The sequence below is a fragment of the Pinus tabuliformis genome, chromosome 8 (genome assembly GCF_031772625.1).
Source record: "Pinus tabuliformis cultivar Carrire ecotype Pingquan chromosome 8, CPIR1, whole genome shotgun sequence".
Taxonomy (NCBI): Eukaryota; Viridiplantae; Streptophyta; class Pinopsida; order Pinales; family Pinaceae; genus Pinus; species Pinus tabuliformis.
Window position 1 is genome coordinate 1574448732 of NC_142294.1, and position 12018 is coordinate 1574460749.

Below are 12018 nucleotides of genomic sequence, written 5' to 3' on the forward strand. Positions count from 1 at the left end.
AGCCTTCACAAATAAAATTCTGCGGAAAATAAATACAAGGAAAATACTAGCACATATAACCACAGTGACAATTATTTTTGGACAATTGTCCCTGGAAAAACCCAATGTGGGAAAACCGGTGCAGCAGATGAGGGTTTCTTTTATTAATCTTCAGCAATAATTTTTGTACAAGACAAAATAGAGGAAGAATCACTAAGAGAAATTTACTGGTGACTTTCTCACACTTCACAGCAATTTTCTGACCCCGAAGAGGACCTCCTGCCTCTTTCGCTAGCCCTTCTACATCACTCTCTACACAATGACTATGTGGGCCCTACGTCAACCCTTTTGTTGCACTAACCTGCGTCCCTCCTCTGTGTTGCCTCCTCCAAATTCGTCCTGCACTCTCTGATTATGTTGATGCCCTCTCTCTCCCACCTGCAACTCACTCTCTGATTCAATTTTCTCTTGCCAAACTTCAGCCACTGAGAAAATCGATCTGCTTGAGCAACTGAGTATCTGCTCTGGTGTGTTCTCCATCTACCCATCGACTTCTTATAATCTTCTGTTGGAGCACCAACGGCCAAGATTAAAACATAATCGATGGCTAAGATTAACTAGAAGTCAATCCATGTCTTCTTCTAGAAGATTCTCACCATGACTTAATTAATACCCTTTAATTAACCAGATTTCCTAAGTTTAGACTTAGGGAACCATTTTAAAAAGTTAATTATTTTAATTAAGTCGTCTCTAGGTGGAATTTCCATAAACGATTTCTGGGTTTGGAGAATACATGTATTCTAGCCTCTCCACAAAATTTCGTGGCTAGAACACATCCGATGCTACAAAAATCAACATTTGGCATGTGCTAATGTCTCCAAGCTCCAAGGGGGGTTAACCAAGTGCCCTATTAGGTGGTTTCTACTTTTAAAGGGGATGATATGTCCAAGGTACATCCTTCAAATGGTGGTGGCATGTGATAAAGTGATGGAACGGAGTAGGGGATGGAGGGGGAAATCTTGGGTCACATGCCAAGGTACAAGGGTAGCTAATAAAGGGGAAGCCCACACTTGGGTATATAATGTATAGGAGGGAGCAATCATGGTACATGAGTCACCCCGACCTTGATTTTTCCACCCTTCTTCATTTGCCTTTTGCCTTTTATGATTTTTCTTTGGTTAACTGCTCGGGGCTCAAGGAGTAAGAGCATGATATGTAAAGTATAGCAGTGGATACCCCCTTTGAGGTGGGGCGGTTCATTGCCCACTAGGGGTTGGGACAATCATGGGTTCCTGAATGATAAAAGAGGCTCATCTAGGGCCTATAGGAACCAGGGTGATGGCCATGAGAATGGGGTAGAGCTCATGCATTGGCTTTTGCCCACGTGCTAAATGTGTTTGTCCCAACCATCTTTTGCATTTTGTGGTACATTTTCCTGTTGAATGTGGCCAATTATGCTTTTACTTTTGCTTTCAGCTGCATCAACCTCTGGGGCATCATTCCAGGCCCGAGATAAGGTGTGGGCAAGGGGAAGGGAGGCTAACCCTATGTGGACCCAATGGAGAAATGTGGACCCATGTGGGAGAAATGATGAATGGGATTATAATGAGCGGAGGGGTAGTGATGTATGTGGATGAGAGAGTGGGGCCACACAACCAAAATCAGGGTTTACCATGAAGTACCATCCCGAGAGCCCAAAGGTCAATAAAAGAGATCCCACAAGACTATTGTAACATCCAAAAGAGGTCTAGGGGACAAGAGCACAAACCTAGCCCACTCTTTTCGTCAAATCCCCACATTAATTCATGCCCAAAAGTCTCCATGATAAGTAAACTACAATACTCAATTACCAAATGATAAGGCATACCTTTAGGTTTCGGAAGCCCACCTTCAAACATACGATCATGACAGATGGGTGAGGGACCACGTGGCTAGCTCAGGTGGCGGAGAAGTGGCACAACGAGCTAGTTGGTGGCTGCAAGGGGTTGTTGGTTGTCGGTTGAAAACCATCTTGGAGAAAAAATTTCTCCTAGGGATATTACCCACAAAATTGTGAGTTACAAAGACTAAAGACCCAACTCATTCTAATTGAACTCAATCTGCCAACCAGTCATGTAGTCAAACTAATGAATACTTCCACTTAACTGAAGCTCCGACACTACGGATGAAATCATGATGACTATTCCCATAAACTAGAAATTAACTCAGTACAACTGAAGTCTATCCTATGAGCTCGCACTCAAACTGGGAGAAGGACAAAGTAAGGTCTTCACTAGCTAAGGCACAAGCTAGAAGACCTTGCTCACTACATTTTCAAGAACATCTACAAATCAAGTTACCATTGAATATCAACCTATCACCACTAGCACAAATGTATCTCAACACAAAGGTATCAACCCAATAAATAATGAGGCATCAATTTTTTATTATTCTATATTAGAAGGAAGCCCCGCGATTAGATGCTATCATCATTGAAATCAGAAATGTCATTGCATGGAACATTATTACTGAAAACAAAACTCAATCTACGTTCCTAAATTGATAACACCAATCTGAATTATTTACAAATGTGTACTAAGAATTGGAATCAAAAAAGTCTTACCATGAAGTTTTGAAGAGAATTGATTTAGAGCAAACTGGCCTTTTTACAATGCAAAAATATTATTCAAAACTTCAAACCCATCAAGTGGAAACACTGCAAGCAAGAATGAAGACGTAGCCCTCTCTAGATCATCCTTTGAGCGTAAAGCATCCTCTAACAAGTCACATAGTAATAAAACATTACATTCATTAACTCAACAGCCATGAGTAATGCTTCTTCAACATGAAACCATTCAATGTGTATAAAGTTTCACAAGCCTTTGTATGAACCATCTTTCAACAAATTATTAAATATACTATGTCCTTGTGAATGTATTTATTTTCTACTATTTAAATTGGATTCGCAAACTTACGGTCCCTGAAGATGGGTGAAGTGTTCACACGAAATGTCTGGCATTGCAGTTTCTCCACACACAGTTTTTCCAGAAATTTTGTCTCCGGCATGAATTTGAACTGTGAAAATCTACATTCTAAGATTTTATCAAATAGAGAGTCCATAACAATTTCATGTTGGTTGTGACTTTGAAATATGCTTGCCTATGACTCACCATCTTGCATAAACCCAATTGGCTTCTCAAGTATTTTTTCCATTTAGGTCTACCTATAACTTCATTTGATTCAAGTTCATGTTTTTAATCTTCGCTCTACTTACAAAAGACATGAGATGTCATACTAAAGGCCCTGCATCCAACATAGAAGTCGTCTATGTTTCTTGAGAATGTGCTAATATACGTTAAAATGAAAGGTGGCATTTACAATTCATTTTGTTTAGCCATGATATAGCTCGTTAAATAAATGTCCAACCATTTATCTATTGATTCCCTCTCGCATTTTGACTTGAGATTGCATCATGTGCTCATTTTCCATATGATGTCTCTTAACCTCTTAGCTCTTTAAAATGGTCCTGAATCGCAGCTCCCTGCATCTTCATTTTCTTTTGACAATGGGAAGCCATAAATTTCAGAAAAGAATTTGCAACCTGTAATCTGTGTCTCATGTAAATGATATTGAAACATCTATGTTTTTCTTAAGTCTTTATTGTTACAACCCATGTGAGTGCTGATTAGTTGACTCGAGAAGTTTAGACCAGTCAACCTTCAACCAATGACTAAATTTTGTTTTTCATCCATTTCATCGTACAACTAAAACTGGGATGCCCTCCCTTAAGAGAGTAGATGTTGCAAGTGTGTACTTCTTACGGATTGAATTTCTAACTGTCAAATATTTACCCAAAACGAGAAAACAAGCTGAGCAGTCCGTCATGTTGTGGTATAACGGTAAGTGGAGGCACTGACCACTGCAATCACCCAGATTCAAGTCCCAGCTAGCTCAGCCCTGCCGATACAGAGATTTATAGTGGTAAAGGAACTCCAATTACATCGTTGCTATACTTGTCCTAGTCGATAGCGAGTTTCATAGTCCTTTGTTTCACTAGAGGGAGAGAAAAATGACCACCGCGTTGCGAACAGGCATTCAATCACCGGTGAGGTCAACAGAATTGTAACTCGTCCACTGATCTGCATCACATAAACAGTGTGTGCTTAAAAGGGATAGGGCCGGATGCAAGCCATGGACAATTTTGGGAGAAGAGTTACTCCAAAGACTTGGCACCTGAACGGAAGGAAGTCTGTTATGTTAGTTGAAATCGGAAAATGAGAAATGGAATATGAAATAGAAATGGAAGGATAAACGAGGCTTTCAGGAATAAGAAACGTGAACCCCTCAGCTCTTCCGTGCACTAGGAATATAAAACGGGAATTAATGTACTAATCATAACCCTTTAAATTTGAATGCAGAATTACCTATTTGCCCCTTCAGATATATATATTCGTATACGCACAAGTTGGGACTGAAGGGTTGGGATAAATTTTGAATATCTTCCCATTCACCCCGACGTGTCATGAATTGACGAGGAAAAATAATCTTTATAGCAATCATGGATAACGAAGAAATTTACAAACCTTCAGTTGGGAATCGCAGTAGACATGGACTAATCTTGGAGAAGCTCTGCATGCAACCCACAAGAGAGGAGTCTCCCCAATTGCCATGCCTGTTATCAGAGGTCGCCCCGCTATTCTCAGCCTCGCCCATTCTACGTGTCTGGCCTCTTTCTCCGCCATTTTTTCTGTGTTTATTCAGAAAATGTGAATCAACTGCCGAGAATGCAAAAGGCTTTTCTTCCAACTATGTCTGTGCAGCACCGTATTTTAAGTTTGCATGGTCAAATTATTTGTGTAGCAGTTTGTGTAAAAGGCGCGCTCGATTTTATATGAATCGAATACCATTTTACACTGGAGGCCCGCTTTGCACCCATTTTTCATATATATATAGATATAGGGTGAGAGTATGCTTTAAAATTAAAATGATTTCTGTTGGGCTAAGAGCAAGGAAACAAGGAACCTCCCAAAACTTAAAGGTATTTAGGAGGTGTGAAATCTTGCTCTTATACAGATCATCAGTTTTTTTGAATAAAAATGATGAGTAAGCATGCGTTATGATTGTCTTCATCATTGGTTTTAGTTTGACAATTGAGTTATGAGAAAAAAAATTGGTTGTGTAAAATATATATATGAATGAATGAATGATATTTTAATGTCCACAAGACTAAAAATAGTCTGTGGGACTACTAGCCTCCATGTTTTTTGCCTTTTGCAAATCAGTTTCTTACTCAAATTGATGATGAGCTGACTCAACCTTCTAAGAGTCCCCTCGCTGAAAAGACAATGCCAATGAATTGATGCTAACATATTGCCATAATTGTCTATGATGTCTTTGAAAGCATCACATTCCAAAATGAAATGCTTTTCCTATTCTAGTGACCCAGAAGTTACCGCAATATAGCCAACATATTATTTGTGGGAATTGAACTGAGGTCGGTGCGCTCAACCACACAAGCTATGAATCCTTACCTCAACACATTTTCATTTTGACCATTGTGTTATATTATTTATTATGAGTGTTTACTTTGAGAAGTAAGTGCAGGTGAAGGTGCATATCCATTCAATTCCAAATTCTACCCACCAACTCATAAAAATTCATCTTGGTTGACTTTGTTTAGTGTGTTGGATGAAAGTTGGCATTGATGTCAAATGGTGAATGGGTCATTGTTGAGTAATGTTGTCATTGATGTCAAAGCCCTAATCTTAGGGATGATTCCCTAGCTTTGGGATGATCAAAGCATGTGACAATAGTTCAAGAAGCCCTAAAGAGCAAAAGGGTTTAAGCCCTCAAATGCAAAACTGACAGACAAAAGAAAATAAAGGAAAAGGTGGTCAAAGTCAAAGAAAATTCAATGAAGGATTATATCATCATGTAGCCCTCAACAAGGCCTTTCCAGTGGTATATGGCACTCCCTCTAACTCCTTATGGTTGAAGAGAAACGATTTTTGGATTTTTTATGCTCCATTTGGATAACCTATATTTGAATGCATTTTTACTCCACTTACCTAGCTCAAATGAAAGTATAACATACATAGTTTGAAAGCTTATTTTGAGACCTTTCCAATGGTATATGGAATTCCCTCTAGCTCCTCACAATTGAGGAGAAATGACTTTTTGAATATTCACTATACACTCTACCAATTGCACAAGTCAGTCCAACCAATGGACAAGTCAAGCTAGTCTAGACCCCAAATGCACTATATATAGGCGTGAGGAGGAGGCATTTTAGCAATTCGCTCAAGGAAAATTCGGATATGTTGAAACAAGTGAAGAAAAGAAGTGTTTCTGGGGTTCATATCTCATGAACTAGAAGTGAGGAGAGGTCAGATTCGGGAGGCTATCTATGGAAGGACTTTTGGCACATTTTTAAAAGATTTTGGCACAATTTTTGAAGTTCTTTTTGGCATCATTCTTGTATAAGTTTGGAGCATATGCTAAAGTTATTCTTGTAGAAGTTTGGAGCGGATCTTGAAATTATTCTTCTAGAAGTTTGGAGCAGATCTTGAAGTTATTCTTGTAGAAGTTTGGAGCAGATCTTGAAGTCATTCTTGTAGAAGTTTGGAGCAGACCCTGATGTCATCCTTGTAGAAGTCTTGAAGCATATCTGAAATACCTTTTGAGGCATATCAACATTATTTTCTGAGGCAGAGTTTCTAAGGGAGATCTAAGCTACTAAAAGTACAATCTAAGGTCTATTCTAAGGCATATCTAAAGCAGTTGATTGAAGATATGAATTAGAATCTATTTTGTTGCATTGGAAGTTAGAGTTACAGTGGTGTACTTATTAGAGCAGATCTAAAGTTGAATATGTTTAGGCAAAGATAGCAATGATTTTATATTGTTGTATTTGGGTCATCCCTGGTACGGGAGCCCAAGAGTTTTGTTCTTTCTTTTATTGTTGAGGGTGGTAGGGTGGTGCTAGGGAAGGAAGTTGTAGCTTCCTTCAGGAGGTTGTCACCTCCTTCCAGTGGGAGTTGGTAAATTTATTGGTTGTAGCCCTTCCAGCCATAGCTAGTAAACTAGAAATTGTAGCTTCCTTTGTAATATAAATAAATTGTTCATATATTTCTTGTGTACTCTTCATATGATTTGATTGGTTAATGCTTGTGATACTTAAATTGTAAGAAAAAATGAAATACCAATTCACCCCCCCTTCCCCCTCAGTATTTCCAACAGAATGTGTCATTTTATAGTGTTTGGCTTATTGTTCTATTTATCAACCATTTTAGCATAGGTTTTAATATGTGAGTGTATGAACAATGTTATACATATTCACTTTAATGAATCACTATTGCATGTATTTTAGAGTTCTGATGGTAAAATTGGTTGATTGTTTCATCTTATATTGCAGGGCGTGATGCACTCACTCAAGGTGTGGTGGGTTCAAGATGGATCAAAAGTATAAAATGGTCCAAATTTAAAATCCATATTTATTTTTTTCACAAAGTTACCTCTCACAATGAAACCCTGTCTTAATTTACACATTGACCTCTCTAGTAAAACTTGGCCCAATTTATGCAATTACCTTGTGCTTACCGCTCATGTGGAAAATCTAGACCAATTTACATGGTTACCTTTCACAATGAAAACCTAGTCCAATTTACATAGTTAACTTCTTGTTAAGTTGATTGAATATATTCAAGGAGGTTAAGTTGATCAAACTAAGACTAGAAATGCAACAATATCGAGGAGTCACTGTTGTTGTAGTTTTTGATGTGAATTCACTTTGTTATGTTTGGCCTTGATCTTCAATATCAAATGGAATGTCTTTTCGAAAAAAGTGATTTTGAGAAACTCCATTGCTTTCCTCATGAAAGGAAAGCATCCACCAATAAATTTCAGGTGAAGTGTCCTTTCTAAACCTATGACTTCCAAATGTATAAAACATTTGTCGGATGCAATAGATTGTACTTGTATTTAGTATTATTAATCTTGGTCGATGCAATAAAGAATGTTAAGGTCTTCAATCTTACTTGAAACCTTAACTTAGTGAATGCGTGGAGCAAAATTATTTATGGTCCAACAAAAAATCAAGTACTATGTTTGTGCTTTGTTTTGTGCCCCCTTTTTTTTCTTTATGACTAGGTTGAATTACTTTAAATATGTTTCCTTAATGAGGTACAATCTCTCCTACATCATCAATCACATCTACAAATATTGCAATGCTTTATCGTCATTGTGCATTATTGCGATAAATAAATGCATTAAAAAAAATTATTAAGTAGTACAAGAAAAGTCCTTGCATTTTTAGAAACGTCATTTATATACAAAACATTTTCTATAAGATCCAATGCCTTTGAATCCATAAAGTAGGTTTGTTGAAAAAGAACTAATTTTAATGTAATTTCCTTGAGCAGGTCAGAACACATAATAACCCCTAGCAACCACAAGAAACAAACATTGAGATGCAATATTCTTGATGGCAATACAAATGATTACCTAGATAGTGATACTCATTGGTTGAATCCCCATTGCATACTAAGAAATATGGTTGTTGTTTTGTAGATTTAAAGTTGTAATTATCTTTTGGGAAACCCATATTTTGAAGAATCTATATAATTCCGTGAATAAGATATACTAAAGGAAATAACCCATAGAATTTCAATATAGTCTCAATAAAGGTGTTATCTATCCTGAAAATTAGCTTGTTGGATTCTTCCACACACTTCTTTCATTCTTAACTGTGTCTTCCTATCATGGATCAAAGAATATGAAAAATAATTGTAAATGCCCAATCTTTGCCATATAGGTAATTTTTTACCATGTTTTACTGCCACATTATTCTCGTTGAAGACAAAGAATGCAATGAGGCTACTTTTGTTTGTAAACAAAATTGATATCTTAAATAGAGCATTGTATTAGTGCATAATCTCTTACAATAAGAGCCCTTTTTGGCTATCATAAATTGTCAAAGAATTGGCCCAAGCTTGTAGGAGAGTTTATCAATAACTTGTTCCCAGTGGTAAACATATGTAACATTTAAATAAGTAAATTGACAAAGAACCAATCAAAGCATATAGGAAACTTTGTGCTACCTCTAGGAAGTATCTTTCACCCTTTTTGGTTGTCATAATGCCAACAAGTCTGAAATAATATGCAAAATTTTTGCAATGTGGATATTTGCAGAAGTGTTCAATGGTTATCATAATAGCATCGCTAAGACAGGTTTCCCTCAAAATTTGCGCTAAAAGAGTGGAATGCTCCTTCTTTAATGAATTTTCATATTAAATATGTCGTGAATACATTCTAACATTAATTGATGTGGTGGATGTTTTCCACCATAAATGTCCAAAAGGTGGTTGATAACAAAGGAGGTGGTGACACACCTCCTTGCAAAAAATGCAAACCATTGTGAATATATATTAATCTCTCTGAAATCAAAGAATCAAAACAATAAAGAAATTAAGAATGACAATAAAGCTTAAATTGGTAGGTGGGGTCCCCTTCCCATGGGTGTAATAAGGAGGTTGTTATGTTATTCTATTTTGTTTTATGTGAGCAAAAGTTGAAATAAGGAGTTTTTGACCATGCAAGTTATGACAATTCAGTGATCTATTCTTTTTAAAGGCATATTTGTGTGAAGAATGTGATCGTTAGTGAGATTTTCTATGGTAAGTTGACGAAATAGACTTCATTGTCCTCCATACTTCCTAACCATTTGGTGATTGGAAGGTTTGATAATCTCCCAAAGTATCCCTCTAAGGAACTTGTTAATGGCTTATTTTTTTAGATGCAAAAGGTTTATTGAACTAAAAGTTTGGGGCGCCCAACCCACCTAACATTGCTTGCTACATTATGTCAATTGAGAATTACTGAACTCTAAACTTAAATAATAAAGTGCATTTTGACTCTCTCCACATAACACTAAGCTCTCAACGCATTTGAAATGTTAATGTTTAACAAAAATATATATTGCACCAATGTAATATCCATACCCTGAATGTATTATATCAAACACATATAATATAAGTGTGGTAATAAATCAATGTTAATTGGCATTAAAAGGAGTCATGGTAGTGGGATATGAGTTTGCTAATTTGATTTGTACATAATAGATTATAAATGTGTTTCATCGAGTTGCATTTAAAAATTGAATTAATGCGAAAAAACGAGACGGAGACGGGAGCTAAGCTAGGGTTTCATCGACGCTTCTGATGCACACCGGCGAAAGTGCAGGCTAGGACCCTGTCAGGACGCAGAAGAGTGCAGGGAAGGGAGGGCCCGGTGCGGTGCAGGAGGACAAGCCCAGAGGGTAGACCTCTGCAAACCAGCTTTCACTGGAGGAGAACAGATAGATAACCATCGGACGCAGGCTCTGACCGGATATAATGGGAACGGAGCATGGGAGGGGAGAGATCCCCTCCTACAAAGAGGTAATAACAGGAAAAGCTAGAAAGGAAAGACAGAACGAGGAAGAGCGGAAGAATGAGGGAGAAACTTCAGCTGCTGGAGCACAAAGGAGATCGGGCATACCAAGCAAATGTCTCCCAAGGGCGACGAACAAACCCAGGTTTGTAATCCCGCCTAATAGATTAGAAAATTATAGAAGTTACATGAGAGATTATGCTCTGATCTGTAAGTTCATAGGTTATTGGCCAAATGAGAAAAATCTCATGAGATGGATCCAACAGAAATGGCAACCAAAAGGACATGTAGAAGTCAAGCTGGGGGCGAAGGGGTTTTTCACTGTCATATTCTCAAATTTAGAAGATAAGAACAGAATCTTTGAGGAACAACCCTATTTCATGAACAATGCAGGACTGTTCATGAGAGACTGGGTAGAGTGTTACAATCCAGACAAAGAAAAACTACTAGCTGCCCCGGTTTGGATTAGGCTTTTCGGCCTACCTTCAGAATTCTGGGAACCAGAGATCCTCAAAGGAATTGGAAATTCAATTGGCTCCTTTGTGAAAGTGGCAGAATCAACCAAGAGAGGAAAATACACCACATATGCTAGAATATGTGCGTACATGAATATTACTGAACCCCTTCCAGACTCCATTGAACTGGAGTATCATGATGAGTTATGGAATCAGACTCTAGACTATGAACACATTCCATTCCGCTGTAGAAGATGCCACGAGTATGGCCACCTACTCAGGGAATGCCCCATTACGCTAGCAGAAAAGGAAAGAGATGCAGAAAATGAAAGAAGATATGGAGTAAGGCAAACAGAGAAGGTCGAAGAGAATTTCCAAGAAGTTCAACGAAGGAGAAGAAGAGGGAATAATCAAGGACAGAGGAGGACACAGAAAGAAACCCAGAAAACAGAATCCCCAAACAAGTTCCAAGTTCTACAGGAAGAGGGTCAGGAAACCGAAGCAAGTGAAGAAGAAGAGACAGAAGAAATGGAGGTAGCAGAGGAACACGCTGACAAAGAAACAGAGAAAACGAATACGGATCAGAGGGCAGAATCCGAAGAAGAAACTCAGGAGGAGTTAGGTGAAATGGAGATAGATCCTCAAAAATCAAAAGAAGAAGAAGAAGAACATGTGATGGCAAAACTCTTACAAGAATGGAAAAGGTTAGACGAAAGATTCATACCAGAGGAACAAAAACAGAGGTACAAGGACGCTTTCCAAAGGTATAAAGAAAAAAAAGGAAAAACAGGAGATAAGGAAAACCAAAACTCGGAAAAACAGGAAACACAGAACATAGGAGTGAGCAGTTCTGGCAAGGCGGGGAAAAAAAGAGGAAGAAAAACATTGAATGAAGTGATACAAGATGTGGGAGAAATGCTTGTCAGCTCTGGAAGAGTGATACCTCTCTCTGAGGTATTCCAATCCCCCCCAAAACTGTTAAGATGATAATTACAACCTGGAACATAAGAGGCCTCAACAGCAGAGGCAAACAAAGATATCTGAATGAGAGAATGAAAAAAGAAAAGCCAAGTATAATGATTTTACAAGAGACAAAAATAAGTACCGAGAAAATGCAGGAAATTTTGAATAGAAATAAGAGTAGATATGAAATAATGGGACAAGATGCAACCGGGAG

At 37.9% G+C, this 12018-nt stretch overlaps 1 protein-coding gene across 2 annotated transcripts in view; it reads right to left on the reverse strand.

Moving 5' to 3' along the window:
* LOC149242043 (uncharacterized) overlaps positions 1 to 4857 on the reverse strand; it is a 285674-nt gene extending 280817 nt beyond the window's left edge. The window contains exon 1 of one of the 2 annotated variants that reach the window (XM_089374136.1): positions 4542 to 4852. In XM_089374136.1, coding sequence (XP_089230262.1) covers positions 4542 to 4700 — 159 coding nt within the window. In that variant the 5' untranslated portion in view covers positions 4701 to 4852. Of the gene's footprint in view, positions 1 to 4541 lie in introns of both variants that reach the window. The other variant, XM_089374137.1, reaches the window with a different exon arrangement.
* Between the last annotated feature and the right edge of the window lie 7161 nt (positions 4858 to 12018).